This window comes from Vanessa cardui, chromosome 24 (assembly GCF_905220365.1).
Source record: "Vanessa cardui chromosome 24, ilVanCard2.1, whole genome shotgun sequence".
Lineage (NCBI taxonomy): Eukaryota > Metazoa > Arthropoda > Insecta > Lepidoptera > Nymphalidae > Vanessa > Vanessa cardui.
This window is the reverse complement of record NC_061146.1, coordinates 4,735,113-4,756,548: the sequence shown is the minus strand read 5'-3', so window position 1 is coordinate 4,756,548 and position 21,436 is coordinate 4,735,113. Positions and strand designations below refer to the sequence as shown.

The window sequence follows — 21,436 nt, the reverse complement described above, 5'->3', positions numbered from 1 at the left end:
ACTCTATAGACCTATTCTGTAATAATAAACTCGAAACTCACGCCAATAATATAATATCAAAAAGTTATAAGCGACATTGACAGTAATATATATGAAATTCACAATCATAACAGCGGTTCACCGATCCACTTTATCATTTCAAGAGTAAGATGCGCAGACAGTCCTTACAGAATAGAATTGTTTATAACTATTAACATTAATGGCCTCATACGAACGAACATATGCTCATATTGCATTACATTCTTCTTAAAAAAAAAAAAATTTAAATAAAGAATCAGCTGATATGCATGTGTAATACTGGCAACATAACCATACCGTACCATTTGTAAGATCATCGAACGCGCTCATTCACGTTTTCTCTTAATTTTTTTGCAAAGACCATGATCCAGTTAGAAGTGGGTGATGCTACACCGTGGGACTCTCCCACAATTGTGGCGACTTTCTCGAATATCTTAATTATGTGTGTCGCCAATTCAAATTAGCTTAATGGTTATTAATACGATTACTATCTGAGATTTAATTAGATTTTACCGTAATCGTTTTCGTTATATATATTTAGGTCATAGTTGTGAAAATATAATTCAATTTTTAATTTAAAATTTCTCGTAGATATAATCATATAAAGATGAGCTGGTGTGGTGTTAAAAGTTTTGCAATCTTTATAAATGCAATCAAAATAATAGCCTAGTTCAATTTTTTCTTATAATTGAACGTATGTATTCATATTAACAGTTAGTACAGAAACAGCTATTAATCCCACTGCTGAACAAAGGCTACCTCTTGTAAAACAAAGATTCTGGAGCTGATTAGACTACGCGTCTCCACTACAGATTGATTTTTAAAAACGCTTGTATTGACATACATAAAAATTTAAAATGTCAAGTGAATTTTATGGATACTTTACATTTAAAAATACATGTATTCAAATATAATATATAAAATATCTTTTTAACAATATATGTATTACAAGAAAGAACTATTTTAATGTCTTGATATGAATTACATATTTAAAAAAAAACACTAAACATTTAAGCTCTATGTAATTCCCCTTAGCCTATTTTATTTATTCTCAATTTAAAAATACAACGCTTTGACTCATATTTATAGTGTTATAATAAACCAAGGGTACAATAAATATTAATTAAACATACGTTAACAAATGCATAACAGGTTTTATTAATTAAAAGAAATTTATTCCAAATGAAAAATTCTAAACGTGTATAATATACTCCTATCTATAAATTAGATTAGATACTTACATACAAAGTTTACGAGGCGTTAAATTAAATATTATGATATCTATCGCTAACAAAACATCATATTGACACAACAAATAGATGCAGGATAAGATCACAACAAATATGACTTAACAATTATTTATTTAACAATAACAATCACCCCTATTTCAAACAGTATAAGAACTATTTTTCTATCAAATACCTGACTTTAAAAACTGTCTTTTCTAGTGTTGCTCTTAAAAAAAACTCTCTAAACGGAACCGCCCATTGATTTCCATAATTTCATTACATTTTTACGACATTTAAAAATAAACCTTATATCAAGATAATAACACTGGTTTCACCTTACACGGTATTAATGAATGAATTCATTAACAGATAACCATAACGCACAGATGTTTTTTTGTTAAATACATACTCTATTTCTGTAGTATTAAAGTACAGTTTCGTTTAACATATTCATCAAATCATTTTTTGTGGTTGTAAATTAAATTAGTCGCTTGGGTGGTGCTAATGGTTAAACACTTGGCTTATGAAATATTGTGATATATGATAATTAAGTTAGAAGCATGTAATAGCTTGTTTTATGGTTGTAATGCTTATATTTAAACGTGTTAACGATAACGACGGCATTTTAATTACTAAATCAAAATGTAGGCAAACCATATTTTATCACGAATTAAAATTACTTAACGATTTAAAAATACGATATTTAATGTTATTATGTTATCGAAAATTAGAAGAAAAAAAACGAGTTTCAAATTATTTGGCTGTTTAGAGTTATCCTTTAGTCATAAAGAAATTTCTTTATTAAAAAAAAAAATCCAACCTATTTCCTATATAATCTGTAAAAAATGGTGTGTCAATTATGTATTTGTTTTTATTACTATTAACTTATCAGTAGCAATTTGTATTGGAAAATACAAGTGAACAAGTAAATATATACTAGGTAAGTCAGGTAAATAGGTAAATACTAGGTATTAGTTTGGACTCGTAGTCCAATGGAACGGCATTCTGACACGATCAGAATGATCAGACATGTAAACAACGACTTTAGGTATAATCACATTACATCCCAAATTTTACTAAGAGAGCCGAATAACAATTAAATAAAAACTTTTTTATTCGACCCAACTGAGATTACAGCAGAGGCCTTCGATATGCATCCTTATAAGCCGGCTAGACAAACGCAGTTTTGGTTTACTATTGATACTTTCTTAATGATTTACTTTTAATTAAAAACTCTTTTCAATACTTAAAAATACTCTGTCAGAAAAAAATAATGTCGATGACAAAAATAATGGTTCAAATGTAAAATAACTTATTATACGTACTAGTGAAATAATGCGAATTATAAATGCACATATATTTATCGTCTGTGGTTACTGTTAGCGGTATACCAAGTATAGTTTTCTCACATGCGTTGCGTAGCCATATTTGAACGCGTTGTGAACCCCTGACTCCGGTAACACGGAAGTTGCGGGTTCAAAGCTGCACTTGTGAAGGGTCACGCTTCAATTAATGATAAACTAATATGGTTATTATTTATTGCTATTTGATTTAAACATTTTTAAATATCTTACAAAAATTAAATCGTCGTAATATGAAGCGGATTCTTTTTTTAAATTTGCCACATTTTTTTTATTAATTCGAACATTTAAATGTTAAAGAAATCCCTTTACACATGCTATACCGCTATAATAAAATTTAATTAAAAGCTAGATTAAAAAAATAATGTTAACTTATATAATTGAATTACCCTGGTCTTATTATTAAATTTAAAAAAAGAAACTTTGGATAAAGAATAAAGATGTTCTTTCTAATTAAGCAACTTTAAATTACATTACAAATAAAAATGTACACATTTACTATTTTAATTTTAAATAAGGTTATAAACCTTCTAATTTAAAAACGTTTTCTCCGAGAATAAAAAAAAGTACGGTCAAAGATCACTGACCTTGACTAATTAATGCTAAAAAAGAAATATGAAACTCAATCACGGCATACAGTTACGGTCATGGGAACTGACTTTCATGCATATTGCACTACTTCGATGCTAAATTATACATTTATTGCTATAATTAAAAAAGGATCACCCAACGATGCGAGTAATACTTACTTTTTATAAGAAATATGTTATCTGTGCAAACGTCATTAGTACATTAGTAATATGTTTTATCTTTGGAAAAAAACGCGCGAATTTTGTATACTGTTGATTTGTAATTATTGTTAAACTGTCAACAAAATATTCAATTATAGTTTTATTAATATATATTATTCTAGCTGTGGATGTAGGTATCTCATCATGTTTACCGTCATGCCCAATTTAAGGGCCTCGAGAAGTATGTTAGGGTTAATGCTTACTTCGTGCTAAATTTCATATAAATCGGTTACATTTACGTATTTAATATTAGTATAAATTACATAACAGTGCGTCGCACTTAACTTACCACATATAATAAGGCTGTCGAAATGTTAATGTTAAATTTAATTAATATTAATTTTCAACGTTGAGATTTTTAAATCTTCTCACAAAATATAATCAACGACTTCTTAGTGAAGTAAGTCCCGGAATTCAAATGCTGGCCATTATCATAAAGCCTAATTTGTATTTCCAATTATTGCTAAGTCCATTGTTAAGGATAAATAAAATACTTTCTTGCACACAACTTTATTATCTAGCTAAATGTTATAAGAACTTTTTGATATTTCTATTTTATTAAATTTATTAAACTGAATTCTTACTTACATTTATGAAGTATTTTTATTATTTATATATACCTTTTTTTTATTAATGTAAGATGAATATATTTGTACCTTGTCCATTTTGATTGAACTAAAAATATAAAAATTGGTAATGACCGTTTATGATAAACAAAATGGCAGGATTCACGTTCCGATGGCATTAATTGTATCGATTAAAATCGAATGTCAGTGGAGCATTAAATGGGTACCAAAAATCGAGTAATTTCCTGTTTAATAAAAAAATAACATAAAAGCGAACTTCTTCCATAGTGTAGAACATTTCTTGGGGTCATAGCACCCAACAGGAAGCGACGTCACGGGTCGCCGCGTTCGACTCTTACGAAAAATAATTCTTTCTAGCTATACGCTTAGTGTAATGTACCGAGACATTCCTATATTAATATTAAAAGAATAAGTCAGATTTAATGGGTTTTAATTATTAAAAATGATTAGTAAATAAATGTATCTCAGTAGAGCCAAAATTGCCTATTACAATGCTATAATAAAGCTAACCAATTTTTTAATTTAACAATAAATATATTTTTGTAAGCATAGACAATATTTTTTTTTTCAATGTTTTAATGTAACATTTTGACAAATGACGGATATCTTATTTAAATTAATTTTCAATGAAATATATGTCTTTGCCAATCAGCATAAAGTTCGTCAAAACGAATACTAAAAACACAAAATAAATTTATCCATAAACGATTGCAAAGCGACACGCACATATAAAATAATGGAAAAGAAAGTTGACCTGCCTTTTCCCATACTCCGCCTCCATATTTATGACGAAAGCAGAAACTCAATCTATAAATCATAATTGTTTTTTTTTTCACAATTATCGATAGCTTCCGTGTCACATGTTTTTATAAAGAAATAATAGGTTATAATTACTGTTCTATGAATTAAATCATTCTGCCCAGTTAATTATGTATATAAGTTTATTTTCCTTTCAAGATAACGTATAACTATGTTTATTTATTGAAATAATTTAATATCGTTTAATTTGAACGCGTCTCAAAAATATTTATGGTAAAAATCAACAACGATTTTAACCGTGTATAAACGGGCTAATCAAAAAACGATAAATAAAATTACGCTGCTTTCACGACCCGACCAAAAACGTGTGACATCTGCTTAACGCTGCATTTTTACCTGCTATAAATATTGTCCAGTTAACGCAATAAATAACTTTCAATTTTTAAATAATGAAAACTTCTTGAAAACTCCTATATAAATATGGCATAATAGTAGTAATCATAACGATATAAAATAAAAAAAAAAAATTCGCACTTTCGCGCTTGAACGTAATTTCATATTTCGAACACCCACATCGCGTCAAAGAGTCTCCGTCCCTTCGTCCCCACAGGTATAATTAGGAAGAATGATCACAGATTTTATGCACGACAGGCGTCGAAAGGGCCGGCCCGCGCCACGCAAATATATTACCGATTTTTCTTATAGCACACATAAAATATGCTCATAAAATTGTGGACCGTGCGTTTAATAATAATGTCCCATAGCAGAATGGTCTTTATTAAAAAATATTGCTACACTCATATTTTGCATCATTGTCATTTGCATGATTGATTTCATTCATAAGTTCACAGATACTAATCAACTAAATAATATGTAATCAATGTGATATTGATATTCAATTATTCTTAGATATCCGACCACACACAATCGATATTGACCACAAAATTGATCGATTTATCGATTTTAGAACAAAACGGTTCCAAATTTGAAACCGGCGTTCTCGTGGTCTCTAATTCTGTTTTCCCGCCTATAATTGACGACGACACGCCTCTTTCCGTCCCTGTTCAACTTTCACTGATCGTATACGTCTGTCTCGTTCGACACGTCATGTCACGTGCGAGTCAGCGTAGTGACTATTTTGACAATTATGTCATTTGCTTGTCATGGGGTGTCATTTGGGCGACGAACGATTGCCCTGTAATTTTGTATGGAAACGTGGAATATTTGGGGTCATCGACATTTGTTTTAGTCTGGGAAGATCGGTAAAAAGTCAATCGTTCAAAGAGCGATGACACGTCATATAATTAGAATTCAAAACTAAGTATTTATCATAATATCATACATTTCCATATATCAGGAAAAATATTTAAAAAAAAAACATAATGAATGTGACCGTGAGTACCGTAAGTACCGTGAGTACTGATGGTACTACTCCTTCAACCATTGATTTATTTATTTATTTCATTTATTCTACAATTAAATACTTATACTCAATATATAGTTGATAGTATACTCAATAGCTGAGTGAGCCAGTGTAATTATTGGCATAAATTATTTTTGGTACATAACTTGGCTATTTGCGGTGCAATGACCCATTTTCCTATTGGACTAGCTCTATGCTCGTATTCACGAATAAATAAATAAAAAAAGCTGTTATCGATATCTTATATGTATCAAGATTATATGTAGAAGCGAAACCTTTTTTAATAATAAACTAACACAAGTTTAATTGGAAAGGCTTTGTGCTAGTCCATCTACCATCAATTAACAATATTAAGTATTGTTGTGTTCCAATTTAAAGGGTCAGTGAACCAGTGTAACTATAGCATGTAACTATATATATATACAAGGGACATAAAATCTTAGTTAACAAGTTTGGTAGTTATAATTCATCTTGTGCTCGGTAAAGGAAAATATCATGAGGAAACCTGCATGTGTCCCATTTGTATCCATCAACACTCATTGGAGCAGCGTGGTGAAATGATCCATACCTTCTACTCAAAGGAAGAAATCTTATCCCAGCTGTGAGAAATTTGCAGTCTGTTATATATCCTGCTTGGAAGTCAAGTTCTTAATATGTCTATAGGCTGATCACTTACCATAAGGTTGCCCCTTTGTAATCTATTTACGTAACTTGTGAAAATAAAATATTAAAATTGTATACAAATGTTGTCAGACTTTTATAAAGACAAAATTTTATCTCAAAATCGTGACTAGGAATTTCACGATAGACTTCATCTCGTTATTGAGACGTAAACGCTTTTGAATTAAATATGAGCCCTGATCTCCGCCCTTATACCCGCTCCAGCGCGCTGCGATACTATTGTTATTGCAAATTAAAGACATCGCAATAACATTATATATAAAAAAAAATAAAAAATTCCATGAAAGACAAACATTTGAAGTAATAACAACAGCCTGTAGATTTCCCACGGCTGGGCTTAGGTCTCCTCTAATATAATTCGACCACGCTGCTCCAATGCGTGTTGGTGGATTCACACATGTGGCAGAATTTCGTTGAAATGTCCTTCACGAGATGATTTATAAATACAAATTAAGCACATGAAATTCAATGCTTGCCTGGGTTTGAACACGCAATCATCGATTAAGATGCACGTGTTCTATCCACTGGGCCATTTTTTCACTACCGGACTAATGTCATGTATGTAATCGAATTCCACTATTCCTCAATTGCAAATGTGCAAAGTCAATCCGGCACATTCAAGTTTCGATAATACACATAAATAAAAAAATAAGATATACAAACTGAATGGTTATGATTTAAATGTATTAATCTCTCGGAAGTCTTATAATTTGAATTATATGATAGCTATATGTACAATACATAGATGTATAATCGTGTATGTGACTGATATTACAACTATGTTATGCATTACTAGTGGAAAGAATAAATACATCCAGATGGGGTACTACCGACATTCTACCTTTCATAACCCTGTGGTATTCACTCCTGTTTTTTTTAGAGAAATCAGTGAGACAGAGTAGTATCATATTCGAGATATATAAAAGAATTTAACTCAAAAAAGAAGTTTAATAATGAAATATAATAAATGTTGATTAACATTTTTTAAAGTACTTATGAATTTTCTAAGCACTTTTTTTTGGAAAGCTATCAAACCATAAATAACCAAATCCTAGTAATAACCCCTCCAAAATACATGTACATTTGTACATATATGTTCATATAGGATAAAAATATATACTTACTAATATACGACGACCTCCGCCGTCGCGTAGTGTATACACCGGTTTTCATGGGTACGCCACTCCGCGGTCCCGGGTTCGAACCCGGCCGTGTTGATGTAGAAAAAGTTCATTAGTTTTCTATGTTGTCTTGGATGTTTTTGGTACCGTCGTTACTTCTGATTTTCATAACACAAGTGCATTAGCTACTTACATTTTGATCAGACTAATGTGATGTTGTCCAATATTTATTTATTTAACATAAGACGGATAATTAAAATAAGGTTTCGAATATTTCATATTTATATTCGATCAAAATATTGAGCTTCAAGCCGAGACGTCACTAAAATAATAATCTCAAGGGCAATTGAATCATTATCACCAGTAGCGAAGGGTTGCGTTTGCACATCGCATTCTAATGCCGCCTTTGTCTACGCCGACTGCGCCCGCGCCGCTTCGGAGAACACGCGACGGACGAATATTGATCTAGTAAAGTTTCAAGGATGTGGTGCGATGTGTACGTGTTACTTGCTAAATATTAGTTTAGCTTTAGTTCGAATAGTGTTAGACTGATCATTCATTCGTTCTTTTAATTATTTAATCATTCATTTCATTCGATCTTAATTCTATATTATTTTTATTAACAATTAAAAATAGTACAGTGATTTAAACAATAACAGTACAGTGGCTTATATTCTAAAAGTTATACTCAAATTTGTCTAGACTCATAATAGATTGCGCATAGAAAAGATTTCAACGAGTAGGTAAGCTACCGAAATTTAATAAACGTCAAATATTTTTTGATAATTACACTTTTAAGTTACGTAAATCAATTATTACAATTGTAGTTTCTATTTCGTTGTAAAAATAAGTAGAAAAATACAAAAAAACATTGTTTAAAAAATTTCTTCCAATGTTGTAATATAAAAATAAATTAAAGAAGTAAGACATTCATCTGTGACGTAAGGTAAACTAAAATCCGAAAAACTTATAAATATTACACAATATGATGACGTCATAATACTTAATCCGCCATTTCTTCTACAGACCAGACATATCATCATCATAATCAAATCAAATCAAATCAAAATAAATATTATTCAAGTAGGCTTTTATAAGCACTTTTGAAGCGTCATTTTACAATTAAGTGAAGGTACCACCGGTAGTAATTGAATTAAACTAGTTATGTCATGGATTATTTAATAAATTACATAAAGCTTCATTTATTAACGGGGATATAGCAAGGCAAACATCTCGTATGAACATAAGACCGAGATATCGAACATTAGTCGCCATATGGACATGTTAATAATAACTTATAATAACGCACGGAGCGTGCGTGCCGCTATGCGAAAAACGCGCGTTTTCATTGTCCATTACCGAAATATGTGTTTCCAAATTTAAAATATTATTATTTTTAAGATTTTTAGAAAATAATTTTTGAACGAGACTGTTCTGTCACTTAATTTTTGATTCGATTCGATTTATTTCCGTTAAAACTGAAATATTTACAATTATATTATGTTACAAAAAATATCTATATACATTTAATAAAATTGGAGTATATGTCAACCACGTAGCGTAGGCCGTCCTCCCACGAGATGGACCGTCGATCTGGTCAAGTCCGCGGGTATCGCTGGATGCAGGCCTCTACTCACCGGTCAAGGTGAAAATCATTGGGAGAGCCTATGTTCAGCAGTGGACGTCCTACGGCTGAGATGATGATTCACAATTTTTGTCTGTGAGACAAATAGACAGAATTTTTTCTGTACCAGCTAATCTCTGGAACGGCTGGACGATTTTGACGGCAATTTTAGCATTTGAAAGTACTGGTACACTTTCAAATTGTATTTTTTTCAAGATAAAACCACAACCTGTTCCGCTTATATATATATTGCGCCGCGAACTTGTAAAGAAAAAATTATACTTATTACTTTGGAGAATGAAAATTGATTGAATATTCTTGATATTGTAATAAAAGCGACAGTCATACTTTAACAAAATCATACCGAAAGAGGTCTCTAATGAATATATGACCATTTGTCTTGTTTTTATGGGTTATCAAGAGCCGAGATAGCCCCGTGGTTAAATCTTAACCGATGAATGGGGGTTCAAACCCAGGCACGCACCACTGAATAATCATGTGCTTATTTCATTCACAACGTAACGTCGTCATTACTAAATCTGTGATTTGTCAATAAAAATAAATTGTTTCTAATCTGTAAAGTATCGAATTTTAACTAAAGTAAGGTAACTATTGTAAAATCAATCATCAAAATCAAGCGTAGAAACATCATTACAATTTTATTAGCATGTAACAATTTAACTCCATCAAATGTCCGTCAATAAAAATCGTATCGTGAGACAATGGACTCATTCGCCGGCGCGTGCTGGCGACGTGACGTACGCGCCGCGAATACTGTCCGCCTAATGACTGAACGCCTTTATGTCTTCACCGTAGTAACGGCCTTATATCGTCAGATACACTAAAATATATCAAATACTATCCCTAGTAAAAAACCAATTTAATAAATAAGGCTTGCAAAATATAATATGTGACTTAATGTTAATTATGTTTAATTTAAGAATTTATTAAAACACAATAAATACGGGCTGACAAACGTAGATCCATTGCAGAACATAATGCTTACAATTAAAAGTTTAAATATTGGATGAATCAAAAAACTTGAAAATGGAATGAATTCCATTCTAAATTTAAATTATCGCGTAAAAATTATAATTCTGTTGCATTCGGTATTGCTATGATAATAAAAAATCTTAAAAACGCATTCTTAACTAAAGTACATTATGAATCGTTTGTTTTAAGAACGACGCTGAACAATAAATCGATTCGTAAATTGTTCGATTATTCGATTCGACGCGATCATTCGGATCGGCGATCTTATTTATTTAGGTAAGCGGAAACTATTTCTTAAACGACAACCTTTCGCCAATCACTTTATTTTATAGTTTTTCTTGTAATCGAAAAAAAAAAAATCAACGACGTCGGGGCACGCGCGGAGTCGCCGTCTGCGTACGCGGCTAGAATCCTTACCCGTTAGAAAGAGATGCATGGATATAATTCGTCGATATCAGAGCGAGATGTACATATGATTAATGGGCACGACCAGTAACCGAGAAATGCAGTCAAATTAGGAGAAATAAATATCGATACGATACAGTATTGAATACTTGATATAAGTTAAAAGTGTTAAGCGAAAATTGAATGGAGCACGTCTCATATTGTACGGTCGGAATTTTACTATTTATGTCAACGTAGCGTTAGACTCACAGCGACTACTACTAAACTACTTGGTGGTAGGGCTTTGTGCAAGCCCGTCTGGGTAGGTACCACCCACTCATCAGTTATTCTACCGCCAAACAACAGTACTCAGTATTGTTGTGTTCCGGTTTGAAGGGTGAGTGAGCCAGTGTAACTACAGGCACAAGGGATCGACACATCTTAGTTCCTAAGGTTGGTGGCGCATTGACGATTTAAGGAATAGTTGATATTTCTTACAGTGTCATTGTCTATGGGTGATGGTGACTACTAATCATCAAGTGGCCCATATGCTCGTCCGCCAACCAATACCATAAAAATAAAAAAGACTATCTGTATATTATCTAGTTTGTTTTTTATAGAGTCTGAAATAAAAAGTCTGCTTGACCAATATACATAAAACTTAAACCAGAAGATGCAGCACGCTTTGGAGAAGATTAAGGTATATGTAGTTCGTGTATGTTTCACTCGTTCTTAATTTAAATTATTATTGACGTCATAATCTTAGAAGTGATATACTTGTACTATCATATATACTTTATGATAGCTGTAGTTTAAATGACGTATTCAATAGAGAACATAAGATCACTGTCGGTTGATAAATCATCAAGAACTGAAAACACACAAAGGTAATCAAATAATTACGATTTATATTTGATATCCGTATATATACAATACGTATGTAATACGTATAAGTGTTTAATTCGAAGTAACGCATATAATAATTAATATTAGAACGAATTATTAGAAAAATAGTTATACTACTTGTTAATTAATAGTATTACCTGATCAATGACGTCATTTCGTTTAATATATTCCATACAAATTCGTTAAAAAATTACAACGAGGAAACAAAACGTGTATCTTAATTTCGGAACAATAAGATTCGGTAACAAATAAGGTTCTATAAGAATTACACACTATATGCACGGTTCTATGTTTTTTATCAAAATTTTATGTGTTTACATATACCAAAAGTTGCAACGTAAAAGCCAAGAGCGTGTAAATTCCGAACTTAGACCTGTCTGTCCTCTTGAAAATATTTTGATCTTATTCCCACACACACTTCAATTCATTTTGGTTAAGAGAACCTTCCTCGCTACGTGCGAATTTCCTCACATTTTCCATCACTATACAAAATTAAATTTAACCACAGATTAAACAAAATCCATGATCCTTAAACCTGGGTTTAAGCAAATCTTCGGTTAAAGTAAAAACACCAACCGTCTTCAATTACAAACGTTTACAAACAAAACAGTGTTACTTTAACAACTTAACAAACTATCAGCCGAGACGAAATAATAATTTTCAACTCAAAAAATATTTACAATACAAAAAGTCTTACAATACATACTTTAGTGCATTACGTATTCTCGTGTAGTACATAAAATAGATTATAGTCTACCAGTAACCTAGGGCGGTGGAGCGTTTAGGCAACCTAGGCACAATACCGGCTTGAGGCATAGAATTTACGGTGCTACAAACATTTATTACTTGTGGAAGATATGTACTGCATTTGATGCATGGTACAAGTTCAGAAACAGAAATACACTGTCAACAAGTTTATACTAATTTATTTTTAATTCGTTATTATTAAATATTTTGTATAACAGCTTTAATAATGTAATTTTTAAAATTAATAATTTTATTCTATATTTTTTTATATGTATTTGTTTTCGTTGATTAATCGACAAAAGATTTCTACTATTGGTAATTTAAAAAAAGTTTTAATAGATAAATTAAAGTATGGCAATATTTTTGCTTTCATTTATACCAAGAACGTAAAACGAAAAACCATCCACCGAACACTAAAAATATTATGACTTTTCTCACACATATCTACTTATTGAATTACTAACTTTCGCCCATAATTCAGACCATAAAATAAAATTTTCGTTTCCGTCAATAAAGTCTCCGAATAAAGCCTTCTTTATGGATTTCGGCAGCAATTTTATTTCGCTGGCCACTTCGCGGAATGCACAGATAAAAAATAAAGGAATTCTTTATGGTAGACAGTAACTTTAACGTTGGCACTACTGTTCCGTGGGAGGCAACGTGCGTTTCTAATAATATTTTGAATACTTGCGAGGTTTCTAAGTACGTGCAAAGGAACTGACGTCATCACGCTTACGACAAGGAATGAAAGCTTGGCTATTAAATTTTTTTAGCACCGCGAAATATCTAGTAACGTTATTCTTTCTAGATAATTCACTATATTACGGTATATACTTACACCACTATTTTAAATAATCATCTGTATATTCAAAATTCGAATACATTGTTTCAACGTTGAGCTTAAGTAAAACAAGTCTTAAATTCAACTCGACATATTCAAAGTTACCGATAGATTAATAACCCGAGCCGATATAGTTTATTGCGAAGGTTTTATAAGCGAAGAAAAAAACAAAGAGTCCTGCCACTGCCACCGCAATACTAAAAGAAAAGCAGCCTTAAAAAACGACAAAAATGACAACGCACTTGGAATCGAAATGCAAAAAAATACCGAGAGAAAGAGACGGGTGTATACACCGTTCCAGATAGAGTGGAATGGCAGAAATTTCGAATTTAGAATGCAGCGCGTGCGTTGGACATCCGTTGCGGCAAAAAATCTGGGCTGCCATCTATCGGCACTTTGTAACACTATCGATTTTAACAATTCGCTAAAAGGAAAATGTTTTGCTATACCTACTTAATTGACAAAGCTGTTCACATATATAAGGTGCTATAAAACCTCAATGATTGATAATAATTAGTGACATAAAATCGTAATTATTTTCTATTACTTGCTATTCTTTTCTTATATATTTATTAACAATATTGCTTTCAAAATAAATGCATGTTAAGTACAAATATTAAAAAAAAACTAAGCATTTGTTGAATAAAAAACAGGTATCATTTAACTTTTTAATGATACGGTTTAATTAATGATATCGCCGGACCACCGCGCGTCATAACACAATTGATTGATCGAAATCATTACGCCTTATCATTAGTGTATTTGTACCTCTTTAATTTTGCTTCTGTTTCATTATTTAATTTAACAAGTAATCACATATTATTTTTTATAAAAGGATCGATAAAATTCCTTCATTTACACAGATAATAAAATCCAGTAAAGCATGTATCCATTTCGGAATACCGAGGTTATAAAAAAAGTTTGACAAGATGTCAGTTTGACGGATTTGAGCCATTTAACGAAACACACCTGATTTCGAACCACCCTTAATTTAATGATGCTATTTATTATGATAAAAGCTCGGTATTTTTTTGTGGTTTTCGACGAAATATATTGTAAAGAGTTTTTCTTACAGAAATCGTTTCCATATCGATATAATTGAAACGATTGCAATATCTCGGAAGATCAACGACTCCTCATTTATTTTGGGGAGATTTTTTGTAATATTCTGGAATCTCCTGCGTCATTTGTTATAAATAAAAAATACATGAAGAAGCTGAAATCGCTATCTTGATTTAAGTATAATATATAAATGATATATTTGTAATATTTTAAAGTATAGTTACTACAAACACTTTCATAGTTTATTTATTACATTTTTATATTGAATACGTACATGTAAAATAAGAAGTACCAATGTAAGTACATCATATACATATATACCCTACAACTAAACTAAGTCGTCATCTCTTTATAGAGGATTGAAGCTTTCACCACGCTGCTCCAACGTGGCTTGGTGGATAATGCAATATACTTACATGTAGCAAAATATCTTTAAAATTAAATTAAATTTAATAAGACACCACCAATCACCATATAAATTATGATTACAAATTAAACATATAACAATTTATTCGTGCTTACCTGGATTTGAACCCACAATTTTCACCACAAGGGCATCATAGCTCACCATGTAACATACATCTATATACAATATTTTTTTGTTATGTATAAGTATACATATAATAGATTAACTCTATACCCATAACATTAGGAGCAAGTTGTGACACAAAAACAACATTAAATTCACACGTTACGTCAATAGCAAATTGCGAAGCGCATTCACATATACATATATGTATAATTGTATATTATATCCTCCGACAGGCGCAGCATGTTTTGATATAAGTTATATGTATATTTAGTAACCTCTATAAGTTTTCATTTAGGCATTACAAAACAAAAACCATCTTACTTAGAACTATATATAACTTGCATATACTAGTAGATGCCCGCGCCTTCGCTGACGTTTTAAATTATCATGTATTAGGTAACTAAATAAATAATAAGTAAATATGAGACAACATCACATACATTACTTTGATCCCAATGTAAGTAGCTGAAGCACTTGTGTTATGGAAATAAGAAGTAACGACGGTACCACAAACACCCAGACCCAAGACAACATAGAAAACTAATAATAATCTATATCGACTCGGCCGGGAATCGAACCCGGGACCTCGGAGTGGCGTACCCATGAAAACCGCCAAGGTAAAAAAAGCCTATTCTTGAACTTCTTGGACTTCAAGTTTGCTTCATAACAAATTTCATCAAATTCGGTTCAGTGAAACAGCGATAGATAGACAGACAAAGTTACTTTCACATTTACAATATCAATATAGATATATATATCATGTTACGTATTCCTTAACATTAATAAACGATAATTAATTACACATCTGACAATACGGACTCCTAAAAAGGAGACTACATACTATTATTTTTATTATGAAAGCATCTCATATGTACTCGGTGCGCACGCGTCGGTTTTATCAACGACACTCTATAATATTGATAAGGGGTATTAGGTTTCTATACGCTACCGGTGGTCCGATACACACGGACGGATTATTTATAATACATACGAAATAGTATCAAGATTAGTTTCAACCTTCATGACGATATTACTAGTAGGTTACTTGTGACTTTCCACAGATTAAAAATAGGAACATTTATTTTTTTTAAATTATATTTTTATAAAATGTCAGTAACTAAATGTCTTACTACTGAACAAAGCTTATAGTTCCTACGCTATTTTCAGAATTAAATATATTTGATTTGCTTTATTTATAAAAGAACTATTAAAGCTAAGGTCTATATACTTAAAGCAAATAAAAAGTTACAGTACAAAAAAGTATTTATTACATCTACATGTGTCTGAATTTTTTTAACCGTTACTATATTTTTATTGAAAGAAAATAATACAATGAGTAATTAAATTTTAACAAATAATTAAAATTAATTCTATAAAATAACATTTTTACATCAACTAAAATGAACGCTCTAATGAACAATTATAAAAAAAAAATATTTTAAATAATTATTTATTATAAACTAACTAACTAAAGAACTGTATAAGATGTATTCGTATAACTATTTATACTTAAATTGATCATTATTTCTTATTATCTCAACATACAAACATCATTACAATATTCAACCATTATCGATAAAGAAAACATCGATGATCCGCGCAAGCACTAATGTATCGAACTAAGGAAGCCCTTACTCATTTGTCAACTTGACATTTGACATCAGTCAAGCAGGTTCAACTTCGTACCTGCGTTATGTTTTTGTTTTCGTCGAAAGCGTTTTAAGCGTCAATTACTTTTGTTATGTTAACTATCTTAGTAAATAATAAACTTATCTATATATATATAATAAAATTAGAGTGTCTGTTTGTAATATCAAAATAGCCCTTTTTTACTCATTGCATATGTATGTATACACGGTATATTACCAAAATATTTTTTTTACAATTTTTGTCGGTCTGCCTCTTTGTTCCGGATACTCTCTGGAGCGGCTGGACCAATTTTGATAGGACTTTCACTGGCAGATAACTGATATAATAAGGAATAACTTAGGCTACAATAATATTTTTTTGTTAAATTCAAAGACGTACAAGCGCGCACAGCTACTTAATAATAATAAATATATAGATTAATATAATTAAATATTTTGTACGGTGAGAATTATCCTTTATAATAGACTAAATAAGGTAAAACAAAAACCGTTGAGGTTCATAAATTTGAGGATATTATGCGAATATATTAATAAAAATAAAATTTAAATTATTTTAATGAAATAAAATTGATGGCTCGGTTCATCGAACGAGTCGGAATTTGAAATAATTAATTTCAGTATTATAATAACATACAAATTATCCTAATAGATATTTCCTTAAAATACTTTAACTAAAGATGAATCAAGGAATTCTCGTAAATCAATAAATCATTATTGCGTATCACGTGATAAATTACAATAATTACACACGATATAAATTAGTTAGCAATTAAAAATAATTTATAGTTTTTATCGACTCGACCGGCGCCTCACTAAAGCTGTGCCAGTAGCAAGTAGCGTCTCATTGATAAATATCCTTAAAGATTGTTAAAGCTCCCGATAATGCCTCCGCCAACTTTATAATTTTCGTTTTAGACTGAAAAATACTCTAATCCCCATAAAATAGAGTTTAAATTTCTTTAAAACGATAGCAGTTGTTCGTAACCAAGTGTAAGGTTATTTATGAGACACTCACGGTAGGTGTTTTATAGTTATTTGATAAACACTATCGTGATTATTTAGCCTGAGTTTGTGACGGCTGCTGTCTATTTTGCATTCATAAAATTCCACTAATGTTACGTTCAGGAATGTTATCTTGATACTGTTCAGCGTTATTAGTAATGATAGTTGGGAATTTTATTATATTTTGTTAAATTAAAAAACGTAAACGATAAAACCGGTTATTCCTACACAAATCGTAATATTAAATGGCGCCACTTTGATTTTTGACTACGGACTTATGAATAGGAACCAAATACATGCCAAATTTTCAAAGCAGTCAATTTAATTTATGTTTCTGCTTTTCAGGTAAAAAATGGCGTTCACTCACACCGCAAGATCGGCGACCGTTCGTGGAGGAGGCTGAAAGACTGCGTGTCATACACATGACTGAACATCCCAACTACAAATACAGGCCCCGCCGACGAAAACAAAACAAGGCGCGACCGAACCAGCCCGCCACGCCATCCAGTGCACCGCCATCCGCCTCAGCCACCCTAGGATCTCCTTACGCCAACGCCACCGATTCCCCTGACACACGCTTTTCTCACAACCCAGGAGCTGGTTTCTCCCCTTACCGAACCTCGCCTCTCGCTTCGGACTCGTACCAGTCCAACCAGTTTAACGGTCACGTTCAAACCCCAGAATCATCGCCCGCTAGGTCTCCTGAGCCCCAGGGGAGAAGAAGTGCGCCAGCCGAAGCCCCTCTGCCTACCCCAGACGCATCGCCAGTAGAAAATGAAAAGGAAAATTTCCAGTACGAGGAAAGGCGACGAGCTATCAACGCGTCGTCGATGTCGGACTCGTATTCCTACAAATCATACCGGAATCCTGGTTCATTTTCTCCAGCTCCTGTCGCTGCTATGGGCATGGCCAATGGTATGTACGTAATGTGCACCCAGAGGACGTTAGCTGAGCAGCCTCCACTGGTTACTGGGACGTTCTTCCCGCCAGTAGCGACGTCTCAAGACCAGCAAGCTTTGGGGTCATCTGCGCCAAGAGTCTCGTCCGCACCAAGTGGACCTCTAACTACGGAGTACAGCATTCAGTATCACCCGTACGAACAATACGAGCAAATGTATAAAACTGAGGATTCCTATGTGTCACACTACCCTGACCAGCCGAAAACTGAGTACGAAGAATACAATGCAGGTGGAACTTACTTCGCGGAGGAGCCACCGAACCAGCCCCAAGAAACGGATCAAGGCATGATGAATCCTCGGTCTGAGATGCGGACAGGGTCTCCGGAATCAGACCTGGATGCACGCGAGTTTGATAAGTATCTGGACTATGGAACGGAAGGGGCCATGGAGCAGTACAGATACGAACAACAGCAGCAGCAGCAGTATAGGCAGCAGTACTGCGGAGAGCCGGCACCTGGCCCGGAATACTGCTCAGAGAGGATGTACCCTTCTCCATACGCTTCTGTGATCTCGGGCGCTCCCCCCGCTGGTCCGTACACGCCCGCCCCCCCTGGCACAGACGTGAGACCTGACGATGAGTTCAGCGTCATACTCGCGGGCGTTAGACAAACGTGCTACAGCAACTGACTATAAGAATAATCTAGACATATAGGAACTCTTTTAAAGTAACCCAAAGAGTTATTTTTTGAGATCGGTGATGTATTATCGTTATAAATATATAAGCTTTGTTATCATTGAATCTTGATTGTTCGAAAATGTTTTAAATAAAATAAAATGTTATTAATGTAACGGACTTTAACGTTATTGTAAAAATCTTTAACTATTCGAAATTGAAGGCATTTCATTCGATTGTCACGTGATTGTTTCGTTAGTATTTCAAATGTATTGGTGTTATATTATAGGCAAATAATATGGACTGAGCAAACATATTTTCAAAATTCGAACGCTCTAGAAAAATTCAAAACGTTTGGTTGATACTTTCTTCTATCTGTGAGCAAATGTATGAGTAAGTATCTCTCATACAAGCTTAGAATTTCATCAGTCCATACTCTGTCTTGGTATATCCGGAAGAAAATATCCCGATTTTTGTAATCATTTTATTGTAAATATTAAAAAAATAAGTATTTTTATATCAATTTTTATTCGAATAATCATTCGTTTTGAAAATCGAAATAATTGTTGAATGGTTGAGCTTGAAAATCTTGATCGTTGTTTCTTTGTTTGAAAAAAAAAATACACTCGTATTTTTTTATTATTTTTTTTTATCGCGCTGTTGATTATTGTGTATTTGGTGCTAAATTCAACAGTACTTATACAGAACCTATATCCAGAGGTGTCGTTTCCTATGTAAAAGATTATTTATTTGTATACTATTTTTGTATATTTTAAGAAACGAAAAAAAAATGTGAATTCAAATGAAAAACTTAGTTCTTCCATTAAGGCTGTAGATATAGAAATTCAATTATTGTTAGTTATAACCTTGTCTGTATAAATTGTAAGAGCATATAATGAAAATATCTCATAGTTTATAAAATAATTTTTACTAAAATTTTAGTTGAAATATTAATAAATTTAAGCAATTTTTTAGTTTTAGTTTAATAAAAAAACTCGCACTGCGAAACTACGATCTTCCTGTTTTGTAAGAAAATTTATAAGAAGCAATAAAAATTATATTCTTAACGTATTTGTATTTTTTTCTGCCCATCGGTTGATAACTAGATTCAGTTATTATAATAAAAGTTAAACACAACTTTCAAATTTAATCTTTAACGTACTTAATAAAATAAAATAAACATAAGAAACTTACAAGTATTACATATATATGTATAAAAAATAGTTACATTTTCATTCATCCTTTTAAGAAAAAAAAAAAACATATTTTAATTTTTAAAGCGAGATTAAAATTCCAATCTCTTTCAATAGTAACTTTACAAACATTTTATTAAGTGAACTAAATTATAGGCACTCAGATTTAATATTAAAAAATATATATCACAAGCTTAATATACAAAAAACATTAAATAGAAAAGGATACCAAAATCTACATTAACTAGAAAACATAATCATTCACATTTCCATGTGCCTTGTAATGATATCAAATGCAACAAAGTACACACATTACAAGAATCGTACACGTTATTATGCTAATACTAAAATTAAGAGACGCACGCCGCCGGCGAGAAAATAAGTAAGTAATAAAACAACAATAAGATCTAAAATCAATTCACAAAACGTTACTAAATTTCTTAATACGGCAATAATTCAAATCGCACGTAATTATTAGTTACACAGTAACAAAACGTATTAATCATTATAATACCTAAAAACATACCGCACATGCAACTCGTAATCGGCGAAGGGTGTGCGAAAACAGATACTATGTCCAACAGAAAAGGTATAAGTCCAAATAAGATTAAAATTACTAAATAATAATCTGTGGTACGAGTATAAGCCGGCCCGCGGCGCATGCGCTGTAATTATCGGACCGAAACCCGCCCTGCCGTGCGCCCGCGCCGGTATTGATGTATTGAAGGTCCGCCAAAACAGGATATATGCAAAAACAATGTTTTGAGTTTGTAAAAATCGTAATTCGTGCAATATGGGCCCTGTGATTTCGTGCCCTTATTTCGGTAGTTAACGCCCTAAAGTTGAATGAACTGTTTATGTTTAATCAAATGTGCTATCAAATGTGATCTTTGTTTGTGTAAACTCAAATAAAATGGTGTAACTATATTAAAATAGCTGGTAATTTCTGTACATGTATTTC

General features: G+C 32.0%; 1 protein-coding gene across 1 annotated transcript in view; it reads left to right on the top strand.

The window, feature by feature from the left end:
* The window catches only part of LOC124540059 (putative transcription factor SOX-15), a 124,951-nt gene extending 104,598 nt beyond the window's left edge, over positions 1-20,353 (top strand). Inside the window, exon 4 of the mRNA XM_047117466.1 lies at positions 18,056-20,353. Coding sequence (XP_046973422.1) covers positions 18,056-19,296 — 1,241 coding nt within the window. The 3' untranslated portion in view covers positions 19,297-20,353. The remainder of the gene's footprint in view (positions 1-18,055) is intronic.
* Positions 20,354-21,436: the final 1,083 nt, after the last annotated feature.